Raw genomic sequence first — 24,331 nt, forward strand, 5'->3', positions numbered from 1 at the left:
CAACGTATGAGTAAAGTTATAGAAGTGAACTAACTCAGCATCCTCTGTGTAACACCCTCTTCTCTGCATTTGTCACAAAAGCTCCATCATGAAAAGGAAGAAGTTCAAGCTGAAGTGAGTTATAAACTTCATTCCCAACACAGCACTGTGCCGTGGCCTTGAGGTGAGGTAAGATGTGACTGTGGGCAGCTGCGCGGTCACATTGCTCTTGATCATCCCTCCTGCTGCTCTCCTCCCCCCCCCACCCCCGCTCTTCCTCTTCTACCTACTACTGTTTACAAGCTTTCCCTTTCTCCTGAAGAGTCCATGTGCCAGGATACTTTCTACAACGACCAACTTAAGATTGTTATTACATTTACTCATGTGTATGAAGGCCAGAGGACTACAAGTAGGAGTGAGTTCTCTGCTTCTACCCTGAGGGTTCTGAGGAGAAACCCGGGTTGCCATGCCCGGCAGCATGAGCTGTCTCACCAGCATCTTGACAAGCTTCTCTATGAGAGACGTGTGGACTGATAAGAGACCCCGAGCTGACGGGTGGTGACAGTAAGCGATGGAAACTGTTCTGCCTTCTTTCGCTTTGGGGGAGCATCCGCACCCCTTCTCCTACCTCTCTCTGTCCCACCAATGCATCAGGGCCAAATTGTTTAGGAAAAGAAGGGAACAGGAAGGAAAGGGGGCGTGTTCTGTATTCTTTCCTCCTGCCCTTTTCTTTTCTTCCCATTAGGCCAAGCGGCTTCGCTCTTGCCACTCCCACACCTACCTTTCCAAGCCACTTGCATGAGCTCCTCCAGTCAGGATACGAGGATCTGAATCCTAGTTTATTAGGTACCAACTGTATGATGATGGCAAAGTTACTTTCTCTTTCTACACCTTAGCTGCATGGTCTATGAGCATAGTCCAACTTAAATGATTAAATGAGACAGGGCGTGCAAAACCTTTATTACTTACCCCCATAAAAGCACTAATTAATTTTTCATTCTCGTCAACTCTATTTTAAGTGATGGTGAGGATTGTTTTTGCTTTCTTTTTCTATGAATATACTTTTTTGGGGGGAGTCTTGCTGTTTTTTCGGTTTAGCTTCTGTAGGCTGGTATGCTGAGGCCATAGCTCAGTGGTTAACTTCTGGGCTGTTTCAATCTTTCAGTCTCTTCACTCTCTGGCTCATCCTGACTGATTTTTATCTTCATTGTGAACGTATTCTAAGAAATTACAAATGGAGCCACTGGGTTGCTAACAGTAGAAAGCCTGCCAGGAGAAACCGTGCTAAGAACTAGAATCCTAAGGCTTGCTGTGGCCAGCCAAGGTGTGCTTGAATGAGAGGCGGAGCTTTGAAAGGACGTGCCCTAAGACAAGCTCAGAATTTAGCAGCTTTCTTGGACTATAGGAGTGACTGTAACTGTGACTCACACTTCCTTACTGCTCGGTGGTGGTTGCTATCATTTAGCTTTTGGCTCTTTGCATAAATTCTTAACAGAAATGTGTATTTAAGTAGAAAGAATACTCTTTTCAATGATTGTACACATAAATTCATGGGTTCTGCTTTTCTTCTTACAATCATTTTTGATGGACAAAAGGTGAAGTCAATGATACAGAATCACCGTGTTGTGTTGAAGCTGTTTTCATAGAAGGAGAGCCTGAGTTCTGTAGCCAGGAATGAACTGTCATTGACTAGCTATCCTGCCGTTTACCTCCCTAACAAGAGCTACGGCTCAGTCATGTGCGAGGTGTGGACGTACTCTTTAATGCAGTTTTGATATCCTTACACAATAGGGCATGTGATCCCTCCATGGTGACTTAGGAAGATGGAAAACAATGGTTTGGTAGAGGAGGCATGTGTTGCCTTCCTTCCCACCCTAGTTTTCTAGCCAAATATCCCATCACTCTTTATGGCTGGTGTCTGTGCTACCAGACAACTTTTCTGCTTACTTACTGCCCGTCGCCCCCGAAAGTATAAGCCATTACTTTGTATGTACCCATAATGCCTGGCATGGAGTCAAGCATATTACAGATTTTGATTTTAAAAGAACTTTCTCAGTTAATAACTAAAAAGAGGCAGTGTAACTATGGCCATCTCTGTGTGGTCGTTAATTTGTTTTCCATTCTCTCACTTTCCTGATGTTCCATATCAGCATGATGAAGAAGAACAAGAAGCCGCTAGATGATCACAACGCCCTCCACAGCCTACAGTCTCACAGTCTAGGGCATGCTAAGAATATATTGAACGGAGGAGAGTACGCCCCCTTTGTGTCTCCTCCCATACTGGAGAGCAATTTCATTCAGGTAAATAACGCATTCTCTATTAGGTTCTAGTAACTTCCATATTTAATTTTCTCAAAGACAGTGAAAGGTTGAGAAGATAATTGTGTAAGTGTGATGAGGGACAGTGGGATATTACTAAAGGGAACAGTATTGTAACTTTAAACAGCCTGAAATGATGAGTGTTAGAGGGAAATTCACTGCAGATGTTCCCAACAAATCCGTAGGCGAGAATTGTGTCCTGATTCCGCTATAATTGTCATTCTAACATAATCGTGATGTTACACAAAATGATCTTTAGAACATACTGTCACAAAAAGGAATTCAAATAATTTCTTATAGTTTTAACATTTAAAATTGCATGTATTTATTTTATATTTTTCCTGCATATATGTTTTGCACCATGTATAAGCCTATAGATGGTCGTGAGCCACCATATAGATGCTGGTAATTGAACCCAAGTCCTCTGTAAGAACAGCAAGTGCTCCTAACAGCTGAGCTATTACTCCAGCCCCTAGACCTATATTTAAAAAAAAAACACTGTGGCTGGAAATGGGGCCAATGGGAAGAGCCTTTGCCTACCATGCACAAAGCCCTGGGTTCAGTCCCTAGGGCCAAGTAAACCACCACCAGAGAAAAGCTAAGGGTTAAAATTAATCTTATATGCTGGTTCTGAAAGGGGGTGGATGTGCCATAGTTCACTTCCCCCTTGTTTTCTGACCTCCCTTAACTGCTGCAGAAGGCAATGGTACTAGATCCATGCCTTGTCCCTAGAAACTCCTTTCCTGCTCTCTGCATTCAGGTCAGTCGGAGAGGTGAATCTATTTACCTGCATAACCGAGCGAACTGGGTGACCGTAGGCATCTGTTCTTCCAATCCCATCCTCAAGACCCCCAATATGATGCTGTTGGCACATCTAACACCAGAAGCTCGAAAAGAACCAGAACCCCTCTTTAAAAGCCTCCTGACATCTCCCTCTACAGAGAATCTGGTGCTCACCAGGTGAGTTGCAAGGGCAGGAGAGCAGTGATCTCTTGGAGAACCATAGCCTTGTAGGGCTGGAAGTGAAAATGCTGATGAGCAAGCATTCTTGAGGAGCTCATCGCATGACTTTCTCAAATGATGCAGGGTGTCTCCAAGAGCATCCAGACAATGGCTTATGACATCAGCAGTCACACTGACAATTAAGTTTTTAAAAACAGCTAAAGTAATGTGCACTAAGATTCAATAGACAGCCTCGCAAGAGCATGTTTTTCCTCCCCACAGTAGCCCCACTTCAGTCAGAATTCATTCTGACCTCATCTCAGTCACTAGCTCAGTCTATGATCTTGAGCAAGTAACCTAATGTAAGCCCCAGTTTTAGACAATTTCGTCACTATATATTTTACAAAATAATGGGTTTCATTATGACATTTCCAAATATCACGTACATATGAAATATATGTATGTTTTCATATATGTGCATTAAGAACCTTGACCACAGTCATCCTTCATTATACACTCTTTAGGTTTGTGTAACCATATTTGTGTGTGTGTGTGTGTGTGTGTGAGAGAGAGAGAGAGAGAGAGAGAGGAAAGAGACTGAGACTGACTGTGCATATGCATCCATGCGTACATGTGGAGGTCAGAGGGTAACTGCAGGTGTCAGTCATCGGTCTTCTATCTTGCTCAGACAGGCCCTCTCTCGTTCACTGCTGTGACACCAGACTAGCTAGTCCAGGAGCTTCCAGCAATTTTCCTATCTCCACTTCCCATTTCCCAGTAAGGGCAAGCTCAGATTACAGATGCTTGCATTACTGTGCCTGGCTTTTACCTGTTCTGAGAATCCAAATTCAGGCCACTAGGCTTGCACTTTGTCTCCCCAACTTCTTTTTTAAAGTCCAGATTCCTCATGAGAGAAGCAATGTTACTTTTGTCTTTCTGAACCTGGCTTAGTTCATTTAATATGATGTCTAGTTTCAGACATTTTCATTATTCCTTATGGATTGAATAAAGCTCCATTGTGTACCTGGTCTGGTTCCGTAACTTCCTGTGGTGGCCAGTGCCCTGAAAGCCATGGGTTAGCAGGTACCCCTGTGATGACATGCCCAGGAGCGTAGTTAGAGCGGCCTCCACGAAGACTCCATACTACACTAACTTACACCATGCCAACAGCAGGCAAGGCTTTCCGTTTCCTCCCTGCATCACTGCCGGCATCTGCTGTTTTCTTCATGGTAGCAACCATTAGGGAATGATATGAAATCTCAACGTAGTTTAATTTGAATCCCTAGATACCCAAGCTTCAACTTTGTTTACATTATCTTTTGTTTTATTTTAGTGTGTCTGTGTGTGTGTGTGTCTGTGTGTGTGTGTGTATGTCTGTGTGTGTGTCTTTATGCGTGTGTCTGTGTGTGTGTGTCCAATATCAGAAGACAAGTTTTTAGAATCAGTCTGTCCTTTACCAGGTCATTGAGCTTGGCTATAGGCACCTTTACCTGGTGAGCCATCTCACTAGCCTCACTTTCAGGATTAATTAGGATGGGCAGTTTCTCATGATAAATGACATTCTGATCAGTTAGTAACACCAGAGTCTTAGACCCATGGCTAAGATAAGATGGCTCTCAGGAGCTTCCACTCACACCTGTCTAAGACACAAGACCATTGTCTGTCTCATTCTCCAAGCCGGGTAAGTCTTTTTATAGGTCTCCAACCAGGTTTTTGTATGACATTACATCTGCATTTATCCGTAGGTTTATTCCTCTGCAGTTTGTGACCCTTTCTGTGCACAGCGTTAAGAACATGCAACTCAAAGCAAAGCTGATAAATGGCAGGGCATACTATTTACAGCTCTGTGCTCCTTCATACAAACAGGATATCGTATTTTCTCAGTGGGTGGACCTCATCTCCCTCTTGAATCAGGAGAAAGCCAGAATTTCCAAAGTATCAGAGGTCTCAAGCCTCTCAGAAATCACAAACAGCACAGACATCACAGGCTCCGTGGACATCATGGACTTTACCACTTTCGCAGAGCTGCAGGCTATCCACTCGCACATACGCATGTGCTCTCCTAGCAGCATGGATAGTGCAGACTCCTCAGAATTTACAGATGCCACTGGTGTCACAGATGTCACTGATGTGACAGATATTCCGGAAAATGAGATCACAGAGGTTCCAGATATAAAAATTGTCACGGAAGTCACAGAAGTCACAGAAGCCAAAGAGGCCACAAATGCCTTTGGGGTCACAGTAGTATTTGAAAATGATGACATAATGAATGCCAAGCAAGAGGAAAAGGTATGTGCTGTGGGAGACTTCATTCTTTAATGGTCAAACATGGGAGCTGTAGCCAAGTCTTAAGATAACACTGGTGATGAAATACTGGGGCACCAACTCACAGTAACATGATTTTAACAATGAACTGAATCCCTGAGCCCAGAATAAGTCATAAGATGTTCCCTGAAATAGTGTTGATCACAAGGCCTGGGTTAGAATCTTAACCTTCTGCGCATCACATACATGGCTGGCTAAATCACCAAACCTGCACAGGGGGGCAGCGTCATCACTCCTAAAGCGAGAGCATCAATATAATAAAATGGCTATTTTATACTTAAATGTAAGGATGGGCTGATAATTCAGTAAGAAAAGGTGAGGGCAGAAATTAGACAATAAAAAAGTTAATGACTTTAGAAAAGGCCAAGAAGTACAAAAAGAAAAGAGAGAGAGAGAGAGAGAGAGAGAGAGAGAGAGAGAGAGAGAGAGAGAGAGAGAGAGAGGAGAGAGAGAGAGAACTATGAAAGTCACTTGCAAACCTTGAGTGCCACAGTAGGAAGTGGGAACTTGGCACACATTAAGTAACTGAGCTCTTTACAGATCAAACTGGTGGGTTGAAGAGATGGATCAGCAATAGAAAGCACTTCCTGTCCTTCCAGAAGACCCAAGTTCAGCTCCTAGAACCCACACCCACAGCTCACAACTGCCTATAGCTCCACCTCCAGGGGATCTGACGCCCCTTTTGGCTTCCACAGGCACCAGAACACATGTCTCCCCTGATATGTACACACAGAGAGAGAGAGAAGGGAGGAGGGGAGAGAGAGAGAGGAAAAAGAGAGAGAGGACGGAGAGAGAGGGAAGGAGGGAGGGAGGGAGGGATGGATGGATGAGAGAGAAGAGAAAAATATTTTTGTAAAGATTTATTTATTATGTATACAGTGTTCTGCCTCCTTGTACACTTGCACAGAAGAGGGTGAGAGATCTCATTACAAATGGTTGTGAGCCACCATGTGGTTGCTGGGAATTGAACTCAGGACCTTTGGAAGAGCAGCCAGTGCTCTTAACCTCTGAGCCATCTCTCCAGCCCGAGAAAAATATTTTAAAATATATTAATCTGGTGGCATGATGGATTACGGAGATAGATCAGTTTTGAAGACAACTAGTGAAAAGTCTTCACTAGATCCTTGATACAAATGAGGCAATGATTGAGGACAGACATTTCACAAAAAAAAACCACTCATAAGCAATAACCTCTCGTCTGTGTCTGTAGTTACTGTGTTGTGGGTGTGTGTACGATATGGTGCTCCTCACGGGCTGTGCAGCAGTGTGCCAGATGACAAACGCCTCCTCTTTCCCCATCTAATGTCCTCCCCCTAATTTAACCCAGGTAACTGAGAATAAACAATAAAAATAGTGAATAGCAGTAAAGGTAAAGTGGGGAGGGGGCTGGGGAGATCTGCAGTATGAGAATTGGCCAAACATTCTTGAAATGATTATGAACCAAGAACTGTTAAACTATTTATACCCAGGGCTGAAGGTATGGCTCAGCGGTTAAAAGAACTTAGGGTCAATTCCCAGCACCCACATAGCAGCTCTCAACCATCTGTAACTTCAGCTCCAGGGGATCCAATACCCTCACACAGACATACATGTAGGAAAAACACGTATGCACATTTAGTAAAAAAAAAAAAAAAAAAAAAAACAACATTATTTATACCCTCTAACAGAAATGAAGAGTTAGCCTCAAAGATGTGACTCATGGGTTGGGGCTATAGCTCAGTGACACAGTGTGTGCTTGGTGCACACAGGCCTTGGGTTCAACCCACAGCACTACACACACACACAAAAGATGTTAATCATCCCAGATCCACACCAGGCCTGTAGTAGCGAAGTAATGAAAGCCTGAGAACACCCTAGATGTCTGCCTAGGTCAGCCAAGGCAACGGCCAAGAGCAAGTGCTGAGGGGCCCCCATAGTATCTGTCAAGCTCATAGCAAAAGTCTGTTAGACAAATTAGTGTTGTGTACTTGCTAAAATTGTTCAAAAATGTTTCTTGGCCTGAAAAGATGTTCGTTATATACAAATGAGGGGGGAGGAAATAATATAATCTCTTGGATATAAAAGTCCATTGATATATGCATACCAAAAGAAAAAATAGAGACTGGGGAGACGGCTCAGTTGATAAATTGCTTGCTGCTCAGCCCTGAGGGCCTAAGTCTGATCCTCGGCACCCACATAAAATGCTGGCCACGGTAGCACACACTTGCAATCCCAGCACCCAGGAGACACGGGTGGACAGATTCCCTAGGGCTCACTGACTAGCTCACCTGACCTAGTTAGTAAGGCTTAAGTCCCATCTAGAAACTCTCTCAAAAAATAAGATTAAGAGTTAGAGAAGATGCCTGTGTAGATGTCTGACCTCCACAAGCACATGCACACATATGGACATGCATTTGAACACACATGTGCATACACAGACATACAAAAGAAACAGCACAAACAAACAAACACATACTGTGAGTGGCAGTTTGTCTCTACATCGAGGGAGTATGTGCAGTTTCTTTATACCTTAAGTACTCCTCTGAATTCTGTTCCCTATGCTATAGGAAAATACTTCAAATAGGGAATATCCAAATAGTTTATCACCGTTTTTAATGACATGGTCTTGCTATAGTAGCCCAGATTGTCTTTGAATTTGCAATCCTCCAGCTCAGGAACCGCAGGCATGTACCACTAGGTCCAACAGGACTAGAATGGACCAAGTAGTGGCTGTGTGAGGAGAGGGCAGACATGAGGAATATTAGAGACACTGGTGGAGGTCTCTGACTGGTTGTACTAAGGCCCACATGAGGCATTTTGACCACTCTGATATGGTCACTGAGAGACCTGGAGAGGTGGGTTACGTGACAGGAAACAATAAAAAGAGAAGAGGGATTTTGGAGAATTGCATTTTAGATTAGGCTGTAATTTTGGAAGAATGAAATTGTTGTTGTTGCTGTTGTTGTTGCTGTTGTTGTTATGAGCCCCCATCCCCCATTGCCTGTAAGATGCTCCTGAAGCAACCAGACCGAGGAGTAGGTGGCAAAGTATTTCTAGAAAGCCTTCCTTAGCCTGTAATTCGAAGATATGTGTTGTGATTAGACGCTGATCGTCTTGTGTGCGGTGACACTGGTGTGTGGCACTCAGACTTGAATGTTCTGCATGAGGCTGCGGTGGCACAGGCTAACCCCCTAGCCAGGGCCTTCCTCACGGCTATGCGTCACCTGGCCTTACTCCCTGTGCCTGGACGAAACGACCAGAAACTGCTCCATAAGCAATCGCTTCGACAGGATGCCCTCCCGTCATCTGACTTGCCACTGCTTGCTTTCCCCCCAAGGAAAATGTCCTGAAGCATGGGTGTCTTCAAGATACAAACAGTAAGAAGGACTTCAGAGAATCCCCGAAATCTGTCACCATCTCAGACTCAGCCCTGAGTTTCCAAGGTGAAAGGTGTTTTCAGACTACTCTGACCCCTGTAAAAAGCGAGGAAAGCATGCCCAAAGGAACGAGTGATAAAGCCTCTGAGGAACAGATGACTGATCTTCAAAATGCAGATCTCAAAGCTACAGAGTCCAGGTCAGTAGCCCGGGAAAATGCGGTGGGCACTATTGGGCATCCAGCACACACACAGGCTGCACCTCAGGCATTTGCCTCTGAAGGTCTTCACACAGATACAGCGTGATAGAATGATGACAGAGGTACCTCTTAGCCGTCCATTTTGGGGGTCAGCCTTGGCTAATTTTTGTTTCTCCACTAGCATCTTGTGCTTTGCAGCTGGTATTCTGGCTGTTGGCTTAACGCCAAAAGCATACATTTTAGGAAATAAGCAGCCGCCCAGGGCTCACATTTGGGAATGTTGACTTCTAGGAAAACGGAGAACAGTTTTATCTCCCTACACTTACCTACATTTTCTTCTACAGAGCTTCTATATATCCCTTACGCATCTCTGCACTTGCAATAACATGAAAAATAACGACTTTGTCATTTTAATGCCTCTATTGCCAAACTGATTATAAACTGAATGTACATGAGTGTTGTCGTGGTGAAAAGGTGCAAGAAAATACAATCATCCTAGGGTAAAATTTAAAAATAACCCAGATCTAAATGTTTGCTTTAGGCTGGGTGGCACTTGCCTGTAGGCCCAGCTACCCTGGAGGCTGAGGCAGAAGAATCCCTTCAGGCCTGGAGCTCCAGACCAGGCTGCGGAGCACAGTCAAACCCCATCTTAAACAAAAGAGAAGTTACTAACCATAAGAATGGGGGATACGATACTGTCTGCTTTTTAAATAGATATATTAAAAGAAGGCCTGGGAGGGTAGCTCTGTGGTAGATTATTTACAGAGCACACACAAGGCCCTGGGTTTTGATGCTCAACAGAGGGAAAGAAGTTATATATGTACCTGTGGCCACATACACAGGATAAGAAAAATTAACTTAGGAATGAAATTAACTAGAATTTGCTAAGTAATTTGAAGTGCTAACAATGGATTTGTTGTTATTTTGTTTTTTCAAAAAGAACAAAACAGTAAGCTACTGGAATGACGACTTTTTGAAAGAGTAAAACCGAAAACTTAAAGGGGTCATATCAACTAACAATAGGCAGAATAGTAAATGTTACTGGAAAAGCCCATAAAATTTTTCCTTTAAAACTTGGAGACATTAGGAGCTAGAGAGATGGCTCAGCAGTCCAGAGCACTTAGGGCTCTTGCAGAGGGTCCTGGTTTGGTTCCTAACACCTAGACGGGGCAAAGCATAACTGCCTGTTGTTGGCGCACTTTTAAACAACAATCTTTATTTTGGGCCCCTTAAATCTCTTGCTCCCTACTCCACCCCAATCCCTTCCAACACCCCAAGTAAGGCAGAAAGGTTAGTGGGGAGAGGGGGTGTAGTTTTCCTTAGCTGCTTCCTGCTGTTTAGAATCCTCAGGTTCCTTGGGGCAAGTCAATGCTCAGTTCAGAATCTCAACTTCTTCTCTTCAAACTGCACCAGCTGCAGCCAGGAGCAGCAGGGGGAAGCGGTCTTCTTCTTTCTCAGACCCTCCAGTCTCTCTTTGGGTCTGGCTTTTATCCCCACTGACAAGGAAAACAGCCCTGCATGAGGTAGTTCCCAGCAGATCACGCGCCCTCTCAGGAGGCTGTTATCAGCTGTGGACAAACAAGAGCAGCTCCCACATCCCACACCTGGGATTAAAACAAAACATGTTTACGTATAAACCAAGACTTCCACAGCAGCCGGTAGATCCAGCTACAGGAAACCAAACATGCTATTCTGATATCTGGTGGTACCAAGCATGTGCCTGGTGCTCATACATATGTACATGCACTGACATGTACACATAACATTAAAATATAAATAAAGGCATGATGGCACACATCGTTAATGCCAGCACTGGGGAGGCAGAGGCAGGCAGATCTCTGAGTCCAAAGCCAGCCAGGTACATAAAGCCAGCTCCAGGACAGCCAGGGCTACACAGAAAAACCCTGACCTGAAAAAGCAAAATTACTAAATAAATCTTTAAAACAAAACAAACAAAAACTTGGAGAAAATAAATTAAGTAATTGACTTTTAGTAAAAATGCAAAGTGGAAAACTAAAACAATCATAAGTTGAAAACCTGAAGAAACAGGAGTCATCAACATTCTCACTAAAGAAAAAAGGCACTTTCTAAATTTTCTGGACAGTTTTATTTTTAACTCTGTATTATATTTGGGTTATGCCATTTTTTCCTTTAAAAATTTTTTTTTGTTTTTTTTTGAGACCAGATTTCTCTGTATGGCCTTGGCTGTCCTGGACTCACTTTGTAGACCAGGCTGGCCTCAAACTCACAGCAATCCACCTGCCCCTGTCTCCCGAGTGCTGGGATTAAAGGCATGTACCACCATACCTGGCAGAAATTTATTTTTAAAATATATTTTATTTCTCAAAACTGTTAGTTTGCTTTTTCCAAGCCCAGACAAAAACATGCCAAGCTGGGCATGGTGGCACACGCATTTAATCGCAGCACTTGGGAGTGGATCACTGTGAGTTCAAAGCCAGCATGGTCTACAAAGCGAGTCCAGGATATCCAAGGCTCCACAGAGAAACCCTGCCTCAAAAAACAACAACAACAACAACAAAGATTCTGGGTTAATCCTACTTGTGACAATAAAGGCCTTAGAGTTCTAGCATCTCAGAATCTCTGTGGGCAAAATGTAGCAAACTTAGTATAATACTGAGGAGGACTGATATCAGTCTCTCTCACACACAGAACAGAATGGTCACCACATTTTGGCCACGCTGGAAAACTTATATTCTGGATAACAGAAAACATCTATATATTAGTGAGTTTCTCAGAATCATGCTAAAGGAATTTGCTTCAAACCACAGCCAATTTGTTTCTGTTTTGAGTCTTGCTACATATTCCAGGCTGGTCTCAAATTCACTATGTAGCTCATACTCATCTTGAATTTACACTCCTTCTATCTCCGCCCTAAGTGTTGGGATCACAGGCAACCCCACTGCATCCAACAGTTTTTTTTTTTAATAAAGAAATTCTATGGCCAGTGAGATGGATCAGCAAATAAAAAAGTGCTTGCTGAACAAACCTGATTCACGAGTTAGATTCCCAGATGAACAGTGGAAGGAGAGACCTTACTCCAGAAAGGTATCTCTGACCAACACACACACACACACACAAATATATTATTATTATTATTATTATTATTATTATTATTATTATTATATAAATGTATTTAAGATGTATTCTACTTAAAATTTTAAAAAATTAATATTTCCAGTAATATTTCTGTATACTGTATATTAAACTATAGCTCTATCAATCATGATGGAACAAAGAAATATATAAAATGTTATAAAAATTTTTAATTGCCAAGCACAGCGGTACACACCTTTCGCCCTTGCATGTGGGAAGTAAAGGCGGGCAGACCTCTGTGAGCTCTTAGCCTGATCTGAACAGCCAGCCAGGGTTACATAGTGAACCTCGCTCAGTGCTCTCTTCTGGACTCTGAGGGTAACTGAACTCACATGTGCACAAATACCACCCCCAACACACACACATACAAATTAAAATAAGTAAAACAAGTAAATTAAGAAAAATAAGTAAAATAAATCTCTTTTAAAAAAGAGATATCGATTATCTATCAATAGCTACAACAAATACCAACCCGTTAACCATCAGCTATGTTCAAACCATGGCTTCTTCCCATCATAGAAATAAGTCCCCTTGTATATATGTCTTCACAGTGTTGTGGCTTGTAAATCCTCACTTCTGCATATTTGCTTCTCCTAGTGAGTGTCTGCTGTGTCACTAAAGCAGGTGGCTTCCTGATCAGCCCTTCTCCACGCTCACGTGGATCGTCTGTCGGTTTGAACTCCGAGGCATTCTGCTCTCATACATTACTTTCCTCTTTCGGTTGTTTTCTTTGACATGTGTTTCTTCTACAAGTCAACGGTGGCTATATGTTGTGTGGATGGGCAGTTGGTTGATCAACCGTCTGCAGTAAAGCTCCTCACCACATGTAGGGACAGTGTGAGGGGACATACATCCAGCGAGAAGCAGCTGGAAACTGCTTAGCTTGGTCTGTTTTATTTTCTAATTTTGTTTACACGCGGTTGTCCTGTGTCTACATGCACATGCACAGAAGTCAGAGGACACTTGGAGGAGAAGATCCTCTCCTGCCCTCTTGTAGGTCTGGGAGATCAAACTGAAGCCGTCAGGGCTAGTGGTAAGTGCTGAGCCGTCTTGCACGCCCAGTGCATACACTTCCCAAGCATATATGTCTGTCTTCTGGAGTCAGTTTACTGTTTCTGTCTTGAAATAATTTAATTGGAAATTTTATGAATTGTCATCAATTATTAAGAAATATAGTGCTTTTGTTTTCCCATTTTGGTCGTATGTATATAAGAATATTATGCATGTGTATGTTTAAAATGATTTATTTGACAGATATTTGTAATTACTAGGCAGATTGGAACTCAATTCTCTCAGAGATTAATACTTTAGTTGTCTGCTCCAATGTATCCCCCTCCATGCTTTTTCTTTTTTGCCTTCCTCAAACCACTACTTTGTCTCCCTTTGTCCCTCCCGCAATCTCAGATTTAATCACAGCACATTCTAGCTGGCATAATACATTTTGTTTGTTTATGATCTGCCTCCTCCACTGGAATAAAGCACATCAAAAAGACAGGGACTTGATTATTTTTACTGTTTATTCCTTGTTCTGAATGCATACAAGGTACCTGGTAAATACTATCAACCGAATGGATCACACTTGGCCACTGAAAATTACTTTTGTTGCTTCAGTGAACAACAAAACAGAGAACTCTGCCGTGGAGCTGGGGCAATGATAGAATTTCCTTTTCTTCTAGTTTATTTTACTTCTAAAAATAATATATTATTGCCCCATCTTATTCTGTTAGGACGGAGTAAGTCTTTGTCTAACATTTCCTTTTGCTTCTCCAAGCTGCTTTTGAATCTACTTTGTCAGTGTTAAACTTTGTGCTGATAACCTTTGGGGAATGCGTGCTGGGGACGGAACCAAGAGACTCACGCATGCTAACAGCACACTTTTTCACATCTTTGAAGGTTTCCTAATTCCATTTATTGAGGTATGGGTCTTCAGCACCTACACTAAATATTTGAGCTTCTAATTTTTTTTTCAGTTGCCTTTGTTTGTTTAGTGTGTGGGTGGGGGTGTGTATATGTATTTTATAGTCAAAAGAAAACTGTCAACTCAAACTCAGGAGTTTCCTTATAGGAATTCTCCTAGACTAGGAACTACATACATGTACATACTATGGTTCACTGTGGAAATCATCCACAGGAAATTTTCTACTTTCCTATTAGAGGTGGAAAAACAATTAAAGCAATAAATGTCCCCCGGACAACTGGTGGCGTTGTGTCCTACCACCCTACATATATGGGGCTGAATATAGGGTCTCCGTGGTACGCAAGCACTCTGCCAATAGGGTACATCCCTAACCTGTTAAATAGTTGTATTTTTAGCATGAAGTCTCAATATAACTCAGGTTGGCCTGGGACTTACTATGTAACCCAAATTCTGCTTATATTCTCAATTCTCTTGCCTCACCTGGGGTGCAAACCACTGTTGCCTTGCTTGCTCATCTGTTATTGATGGAAATCTCTAAGTTACCTCAGTGAAATTAAATAATGATCATAAAGATGAGCTAACGAATAAAGGAAGAAAGTTCACAACAACAAACAGGAGGAAGGGGTAATAAAGAAGGGAGAGAAAAACAGAAACCATTGGCCAGAAACAAAGAAGGAAGGCAAAAGGGCACGATGCAGGACAGCAGTGTGTGCGAGTCTGTGGGAAACAGAGCATTCGCTGCTACATGTCAGTGTGGGCTTAGTATCAAATCCTAAGATGCTTTCCTTTAATGATATAAATGAATCCCTCCAACTTAGAAAATTTGTCCTAAGTAACTATTGGTCAGGCTGAGACACTAGTGTCACCCTTCTATTTTATTTCGTTCTCACAACATAATATTCCCAGCCACTAACATCCTACAAACACACCATAAATTAAAATTAACCTCATGAGTCTGTTTAAACCAGCATCTTCTTTCTTTGTCCTTTTGTAAAGAACATTGTTGCATGCCCAGAAAAAAATTGAGGGACAAACTCTATTTTGCAGCAGAGCTTTCAACGTATAGAACAAATGAGCAGACGGAGCCAAGGCCACTTCCCTCCCGCACCCCAGCTTCCTCGTTAACATGTTATAATCAATGTAACCAATACTGATGTGTGGATATTAAATGGCTGGGGTTTACAATTCACAGCATGAAAGGGTCATACCTCACAATAAACAGCTCTACAGGTTTTCATGAATGGATGTAGCATGTACGTAAAGTTCACAGGAATCATTTCATTGCCCTAAAATTTCCCTCAGCATTAGATTAGCTCTTTAAAAAAAAATACTTGTATGTGTGTGCATGTGTGACTGTGTGGGGTTGTGTGCATGTGAGCGCAGATGCCCATGGAGCCTGCAGAAGGTGGAGCTGGAGTTCTGTGAACTGAATGCAGGTCCTCGGGAACTGAGCCATCTCTCTAGTTCCCTATATTAGCTCTTAATTTGCTTTTTTGCTTTTTTTTTTTTTTTTTTTTTTTTTTTCTTCAGTTCTGGGGATTGAACATAGGCCTTGTACATGCTAGGCAAGTGCTCTACCTTGATTGTTTTGTTCAGGTAGGTTTCTTTGTTGCCTGGTTGGGTTTGGTTTGAGACTGAATCTCACTATATAGCTCTGGCTAGCTTAGGACTTGCTATGTAGACCAGGTAGCTCTGAACAGATATCTACCTGCCTCTGCCTCTCAGGTGCTGCACGAAAAACCTACACCACCACACACAGCATTGTTTTTGTTTTGTTTTTTTATGATTTTTAAATATTATTTATTCATTTAGTGGGGTTGGGTGGGGAATAAATATATCAAGATGCATGTGTGCAGGTCAGAGGGCAGCTTGTGGGAATTAGTTCTCTCCTTTTACCATGTGGGGTCTGGGGATCCAATCAGGTTTTCAGGCTTAGTAGCTGGTGCTTGTATCCTCTGAACCATCTCACCAGCACCCTTGGTATGTTGTTGTGGTTGGTTGGTTGGTTGGTTGGTTGGTTTCTCTGTGTAGCCCTTGCTGTCTGGAACTCGCTTTGTAGACCAGGCTGGCTACAACCTCAGAGATCCACCTGCCTCTGCCTCCCACGCAGCTCAGATCCTGCTCTTGAAGGCTATAGAGTGTGAGAGGGATCTGGGGGACAGGTGGTGTAGGGCATCATATTCCCTAGACCTGGAGTTACAGATGGTTGTGAGTCTCTCTGTGGGTGCTGGGCTTGAGCCTAGGTTCTCTGGAAAAAACAGCCAGTGCTCTGAGCCCATGAGCCATCTCTCCCACCTCAAAGGGAACTGAGCAGGGACATTTATTGCTCTCTTCTTTGTGGTTTTTGAGACAGAGTATCACTATAGAAGCCTGGCTGTCCTTAACTACGTAGACCAGGCTGAACTCGAACTCACAGAGATCTGGCTGCCTCAGCCTCTCAAGTGCCGGGATTAAAGACGTGACACCACAGCCCTGCTGGGTTTTGGGGTGTTTTTGTTTGTTTGTTTGTTTGTTGTTGTTGTTGTTGTTGTTTTTAATAATAAAAAATTACAAAGGTAACAGGATGAAAAGTGCTCTGTAGGTTCCAGTTTTGTTAGTTTCACTTATACGACCACTAGAAATGATGTGAACAAAATAATGAAATTTTAAAATATAAAGATATTGTAATTTAGCAAGACTTAAATTCTTTAAGGCTTTCTCTTTTAGCTGTCTTTGCCATTAATCTACTAACTACTAGGAAGAAATAAATGAAAAATAAACTAAATTTTTATTCTAAGTAATCCTCTTGCAGTCTGTCCCATGGGGGACATATTTGAATGGGGAATAGTTTTGGAAAACCATGGGCTCCTTTTCGCTGCTTGTTTGCACTGGGAACAAAATTAGTAGCTAGTGTCTAATTTCAGAATGCTAATTGCAAAAGAGAGATGTAATAGTTTAAGAACAGAATGAAATTCACCAAAGCTTTATCCCAGGGGCATTTGTAGAGCTTGGAGGGTCAGGTTGATGAATACATTCTGTGTGTTTTCCCCCTAAGACTATTCATTTCAGGGGCATTTTTCAATGGTTTGAAATGCAAACGTATTTAAAAGCTGAACTGACCTTGTTGGATATTGTGTTTCTCCGGGCACTACTGTTTAAAATGCAAAGCGAGCTATTTCAATCCAAGCGGGATTAAAGAAGAGGAACCAAGCCCTTCTCCACGGTCACGGGTGGTCTTAGGGTGAGGAAGAATTTACTTCATGGGCAGTGACCCTTTGCTTTGACCAGGATAATGGGCTCTGTTTTAATTTGCACCTGTTTTGTAAGGCACATTCCGTTTGTATTGCGCAGTTTCTCAACAATTTTTATCATTAATCTCTGCCTTCGATCTAAATCATCAGACCTACTGGCAGAGCAGCAGTGTGAATCTTTTTTTTTTTTTTTTTCAAATTTCAGAGAATTGCTTCTTTAAATTTAGTTCCTGAAAGATCGACTGTAGAAGCTGAGGTGAATGTGTCTGTCTGACCCCTCGCATGAGTCAGAACCGGCTCTGTGTGATTACCTGGGCAGGGCAATCTAAAGGTTACCTCTCCAACAGATTCTCGCGCGATCCACCAAGGGGGGCGGGCTGGGCGGTGGTGGAGATGCCAGCGCCTGTGGCTGATGAGAACAACTGCAGACCTGATGCTATTACACACAATCTGGTTTTGTGGCTTTCACGAGCTGAATAACCAGTAAATAAACACTCTTACCCTGGGATAATCAATAACAGTCCAGGCTTGCTAAGCACAATCCATTACCACTCACAAAGCATTTGGAAAACGACTAGTTATCACAGACCAAGCTATTCTTCCCTAAATAACTGTGGTCACGCTGACAACTCTTTGAAATGCGCTGTTTGTTTTTACAGGAGTACAAGAACTGAATCAGATACTTCAGGTAAGGAACAAATTCCAAGATGCATTTCGTTGCCCTCTTCAGTAGACCGGGGTCACTCGGGGTTCTTGGAGCAAAGGATTCCAGCCCGACTTTCTGATGCCTCCCCATTCTAAACCCTCCACCCTGGAGAGACTCCTTCAGTCTTCAGACTCTATCACGTGTGCGGGTCACGTCCGGCTTCCCAGTTCCCCGAGTCTAAGCCATTACGCACGATCCTCTCCAAGGCGGGCTCCACAGCTGGATGCGACCCACAGCAGCACCAGGACCTCCTGTCTGCGCACATTTGTATGGGAGGTATTTTTGGTAAATTAAAATCACTCAGCTCCTCCTCTCTTCCCACTCATGTCTTTAGCCTAGAGCTCACCGTGGGGTGACTTATTTAACGTTTAGGTACAGGGACTTCTTAGTTGCATACTCCCATGTCTTCAGGCATCTTCATTTCTAACAACAAACACGTGATGAAGAGGATGCCGTGTATATATAGGCTGACAGGAAACCGTGCCCTTTGCTGACTGCGGACTCAGCTCTAGCCACCGCTCGCTAACCTGTGAGCTGGAACAGCCTCGGCTGCATCATGTTCATAAAAGGATACTATGGAAAGAACACAGAGGACTATTTAACTTGGTTTAAGTAGAGAGGAGAAAATACAAAAAACAAAACAAACAAACAAACAAAAAACCAAGAATATCTGAAGACATTTGTAGTCATATTTAAGAATCAGTTCTACCAAAAGAAAAAGAAGACATAACTTTTTTAAAAGATTTATTTGTTTATTTGTTTATTTATTTATTATGTATATAATGTTCCATCTGCATGTATAGAGGGCAGCAGATCTCATTACAGATGGTTGTGAGACACCATGTGGTTGCTGGGACTTGAACTCAGGACCTTTGGAAGAGCAGCCAGTGCTCTTTAACCTCTGAGCCATCTCTCCAGCCCAGAAGACATAACTTTTTAAAAAGATTTGTTTTATGCATATGAATATGAATGTTTTGTCTGCATGTGTGTATGTGCACCATGTGTGTGCCTGATTCTGGACAAGGCCAGAAGAGGGAGGGCATCAGATATCCTGGAACTGCAGTTACAGACAGCTGTGAGCCATGAAGCGAGTGCTGGAGCTGAAATAGTAACCAGTGCTCTTAACCACTGCGCCGCCTCTCCAGCCCAATATAGTTTTGCACAAGTGGGACTTTCTGTCTTTATATCTGCGCACTGAGCATCAGTATCCAAAACACCCACTGAGCTTCACCACAAGGTGGGATCTGTGTTCCAACTGCAGTGGTGAAGCTGAGAACACAGAGAAATGCAGGCTGGGGCTGGAGAGACGACTCAGTAGTTAAGAACATGTATCACTCTTTTAGAGGATCCCGGTTTGAGTCCTAGCTCCTAGGTTAGGCAGCTCACAACTGCCTGTGACTCAAGCTATAGGAGCTCTCACGCCTCTGGCCTTTATGGGCGCACGTGCATGCATGCGTGCGTGCGCGCACACACACACACAGCATATACTATCACAGATATGCACACATATAGACACATGATTAAAAATAAAATATTTTTAAAAGAAAATGCAGGCTCTCCCTTTCAGTTTGTAGAATTTTCACTAATCAACTTCTACTGCAAACTATATTTTATAAAGAGGTGAAGACACTAAATTTGTTAGAAACTGTAGAGTTACCCTGTACAAGTAACCCAAACAAGTATCCTTGTTTGCTAAAAGCAAAGGTCCATCTAATGGCACCGTGACTAACTTGTCACTAAACACAGAGACAGAACTAGTTAGCTATGGATGTGTCCGGTTCCTGCAGAGCACTGATATGGTTGTCTTTATCTTACATGTGACTAATAGTTCCACAAACTTCTACAGACACAGTGTTTTTCAACTGCCCAGGCACATGGTGCTTATGAAGTACTTTGACAGACTCAGGAAGGACAAGGACGTATGTATGCAGTCAGAAAGTCACTTACATATTTCACTCAGTTAATGTGTACTTCCAACAAAGGTGGGGTGATGGTGACGAGGCTGATAATAGTGATGATTTATTGACAGAGGCTGGGGAGATAGGTCAGGCACTAGAGTGCTGAGGCATAAGGACATCAGCTCAATCCCCAGCAGCCATGTAAAAATCTGGGCATAGTAGTACACACTAGTAACCCCTACGCAGAGACTGGAGGATCCTGGCAGCCACTGATCAGCAGCCTGAATCTGCAAGACCCAAGGCCATGAGATTCTGTCCCAAAAGTCAAGGTGGGCAAATCCTACAGAGACACCCGAGGTGGTTCTCTGGCCTCCACATGTACATATGTGCACACTTACATACATGTGTACCCATCACACATGTGTGTGTGTGTATACACACAGAGTTATTGTCAGTCTACCTGTAGGAACAGTTTGGGGGACAGCATGACCAGCACACATAAATCCATGAGATATGTAGGAAATGCTGAAAAGGGCAGTTGAACTCTGACGTTGAGTCAGAGGCCCCAGGCTTTAGTTCTAACCCTACTTTCTCCATTATGTGAAAATTTCACTTAACGTCCTCTCTGTGTGGCTGGGCTGTTGAGCTAAGGAGGGCATTTTGACACTTGTTATTCTAAAGGCTGATATTTTATGCTGCTGACGGCCCATCTCTGTAAGGCCAGCAGGCAGCTTGAAATGGGTGTCTTGGACATCAGGGACTAACCACAGGTACAGCAAAGGAGTAGGGAAAGTCCATGCCGAGCTTGCTGAACCACAAGCATGGCACAATGTACAATGTGGCACGCAGGTCCCCACAAAGCATTAACTGTTTTCCCTGTTTGTTTTCTTTCACGTGCTTTCTCCTTTCTTTCTTCCTCCCTCTCCATGTCTTCCCATCTTTCTTACTTAGGCTTGTATAGTTTTTCAGTTTTCCCGCTGATTAGCGTTTCTTTCCCTGTTTTCACCTTCCTCTAAAAGCCGTGTTTTCTCCTTCCACACACTCTTGGCATCACTAATTCTCTTTACCTCAAGAGGGCGAAGGCTACCACATCCTAAACCCTTGTTCCATTAAACTCAGTCTGAACAAAGACTAAGAAGGTGTCATCAATTCTAATTTCTAGGTAAAGCCAGGATAATAATGCTGCTCAAAGGAGGAGAATGCATCCCTGGTGCCGAGTTTGTCCAGTTCTTACTCTCCCGGCTGCTAGGCAGAGCTAATTCAGGACAGAGGGATCCGGTTCATCTCCCACACACTCTGCACTTGAAAGCACCACTGTCTCTTTCTGCACAGTGTTTTGTGGAAAGTGACACTGCAAATGCACTGTTTCTATAAGCAAGGCCACGTAAAGGTGTAGCGATCCCGAGCTAGGACTGTCTCTCTGGACCTGGCTCCATCTCTCTGCTTCCTTGACTTTCAAGGCTTCCTTCTCCTCAGCCTTTCTGCCTTCTCTGTAGTGAATCCCAGATGGTAGGCTTTTCTGTGACGCTGCAGCATCTTTCCTGGATGAAAAAGAATGAGACCAAAGCCAAAGGTTTGAGAAACGAGGGGGGAAATCATATATGGACCATTCGGTTTCCTGCCCACCCCACCTGTTTCTTTTTCATCTTCCTGTTGAAAACTACAGATGAAGCTCGAAGCATCCAGCTTCATTCCCCGCTTATGAAACCCAAACTAAAAAGAAAAAGGAAGGGGAGCCCCCCAGAAGGGACTACATTTGTGAGCCCGCAGTGAACTCTGCTAGGAAGAACACAGACGCTTGGCGACACTTGGCGAGGTGGTTAGGGCATCGTTTGAATTTGAGATACAAATTAAGTTTTCTCCTTGGGCACCCTTTTCTATCTAGTCTCTGGCCTGCCTTCTTCCTCACTTTTTCTCTAATGGTATCTCTCTCATTGTCCCTCACTCTCGCTCCTCTTCCCCTCTGGCACTCTCTTCTCATATCAAATCCTCTTAATTTCCTCACCCTTGTTCCTCATCTGTCTCCCCCTTTCTCAGGGGGAATGCATACAAGACAGGTAAAACAGAAAAAGTCACAATCGATGGAGAAACCCATTGGATGACCTAAAGGTGAGTTCTCAATATGATAAGTCTCTGTAGATTTAAATGATGGACATGACCCTTTCAGAGCATTGTACTAAGTTGACTCTTAACATGAACATCATTATGTCTGCTGTAGTAACAAACGCAGCACAGTTGCAAACAGAGAGGTGGAATAGAACGTGGAGGGGGCTGTTGTGGCTGTTTCTCTAGACTCTTCTCACAGGCTAGATGGCACCCCAGCAGGAGGCAGAGCAGAGGGGCCATATGGGTACCATTATGGGAGTATGTCCTAAATGCTGTACAGGTGGTCCCAGGGACTAAACTCGGGTTGTCAGGCTTGCCAGCAGGCACTTCCACCCGAGCCATCATGCCTGTACATAGATCGTTACTTTTTATGTTCTAAAGAAAAACTTCATCACAGTTTTATTATTTTTATTTTTAGTATTATTTTTATCTGCAGTGGCATTTGGAGATGAATCTGGGCCCTTACCCATACGTGCTCTATTACAGTTCTACATGCCAACGTTTAAATTTTATTTTTTAACATGATTTTTGGACTTGTTTATTTTTATTTTATGTGTATGAATGCTTTACCTGCATGTCTGGTACTATGTACATGCCTTTGGAGGTTGGGTGAAGGTATCAAACTCCCTGGACCTGGGGCATAGTGTAGTAGATAGTATATATACTGTACAGTGTAGTTGTGAGCCGCAATGTGGAAGTTGGGGACTCAACCCAGGTCCTGTGCAAGAGCAGAAAGTTCTCTTCAGAGCTAAACTATCTTTCCACTTCTAATTTTACTTTTTAATTGCTTGTTTGTATTAATTTCTAGTCTTGCACTTAAAAGCAGAACCTTTTAGGACATTTTGTATGTAAGTATATATTTTATATTTCAGACTTTTGGAATAAACTGACTTTTTTTTTTTATCAGATCAGTACAAACTATTAAACTTAAAAACAAAGCCCAACTCAGGAAAAGGCAATCTCTGCAAGAAAAAAGCAGCAGTAACTTTTGTGTGGCAGAAATAAAAGCTACCACTAACACTCAGAGTGGTAATCCATGCCAGTCTAGTTTCTAAATCCTATTTTAGTTGTGTTTTTCTTTTTTGTTTGTGGATATGTATTTCAAAAGAAGCTAATGAGCTATACAAAATTGTATTTCAAATTACAAACTCAGTGTATTCGAAATCTTTGATTTGGCCTTGCTAGGAAAAGTTATTCTTAGTGTTTTCATTTTCATCTCTGTAATGCCAGCCTCACTGTGTTTCCTGCATTGTCTGTTTTGGGGTCACGGATGGTGAGGACTGTGGTGAGGATTGTGCTCTTCACATAGTGTGTTCTAGCGGAATATTTAGTGCTTAACAAGTATTTATTGAACCCATAATTTGGCAATATATCTTACTAAGTGACAATTCACTGTCATTTTCAAACAGATTAAGAAACTTCATTTAAAGGAAATTATCAGACAGGGCATGTAGGTCAGTGGTAGACTCTGACTTTAAATGCCCAGCAACCCCAAAGCTGAGAAGGAAGACCAGGAAGCTATAGACAGTTTGTAATTTTTTAAAGTCACCACTTAGGCACTGGATAGATGGCTCCGCAGGTCAGAGCACTTGCTGCTCTTGCAGAGGACCTGTGTTCAGTTCCCAGCACCACACAGCACCTAACAATCATCTGTAACTTCAGTGCCAGAGGATATAGCACTCTCTTCTGGCCTCCATGAGCACGAGACACACATGCAGTACACATATATACATACAATCATACATACATTCATACATACATACATACATACATACAATGATACATACATACATAAATACATACATACATTCATACATACATTCATACATACATACAGGCAAAATGCTCCTACACATTAAAAGTAACGTTATCACTTAATTATGCTTTAAACCCAGCTGGCCATTGTACAACATGCTTCTCGTGTACTATCTCTGTTGATGTGCACAGGAATCCATAGAGTGCTGTTGTTTCCCTTGGTTACAGATGATGAAATGGAGCTTGGAAGATGTTTGCTCAAAGCATGTGGATGCCTAGAAAATGGTGGAACTAGCATTTGAACACGAGAAGCCCTATAGCCCAGCTAAAAGAAAACTAATTCACAAACTTACATATATTTCAATGTAAAAGTACTCCTCTAGAGAAAAATTCTTTACCTGTTCTCCTGGCTCTCACCCAGGGGACTTGCTGTCCCTTACCTGATGCTCCAAAAATGGAAAGAATGCCTTTCCCATGCCCGCAC

General features: G+C 42.7%; 1 protein-coding gene across 2 annotated transcripts; it reads left to right on the top strand.

Moving 5' to 3' along the window:
• The first annotated feature begins 1,981 nt into the window (after positions 1-1,981).
• On the top strand, positions 1,982-21,401 carry Garin2 (golgi associated RAB2 interactor family member 2). 2 transcript variants are annotated; one of them, XM_051148188.1, is made up of 6 exons: positions 1,982-2,280; positions 3,059-3,258; positions 4,986-5,529; positions 8,882-9,120; positions 18,042-18,070; positions 20,938-21,401. In XM_051148188.1, exons 1-6 carry the CDS (start codon positions 2,116-2,118, stop codon positions 21,000-21,002), a joined length of 1,242 nt encoding a protein of 413 aa, XP_051004145.1. In that variant the 5' UTR covers positions 1,982-2,115; the 3' UTR covers positions 21,003-21,401. The 2 variants fall into 2 exon arrangements, with proteins under 2 accessions (XP_051004145.1, XP_051004142.1); XM_051148185.1 differs by lacking the exon at positions 20,938-21,401 and having other exon boundaries at positions 18,042-18,324.
• The last annotated feature ends 2,930 nt before the right edge of the window (positions 21,402-24,331 follow it).

Source organism: Acomys russatus, chromosome 1, assembly GCF_903995435.1.
Source record: "Acomys russatus chromosome 1, mAcoRus1.1, whole genome shotgun sequence".
In the NCBI taxonomy this organism is placed as follows: Eukaryota; Metazoa; Chordata; class Mammalia; order Rodentia; family Muridae; genus Acomys; species Acomys russatus.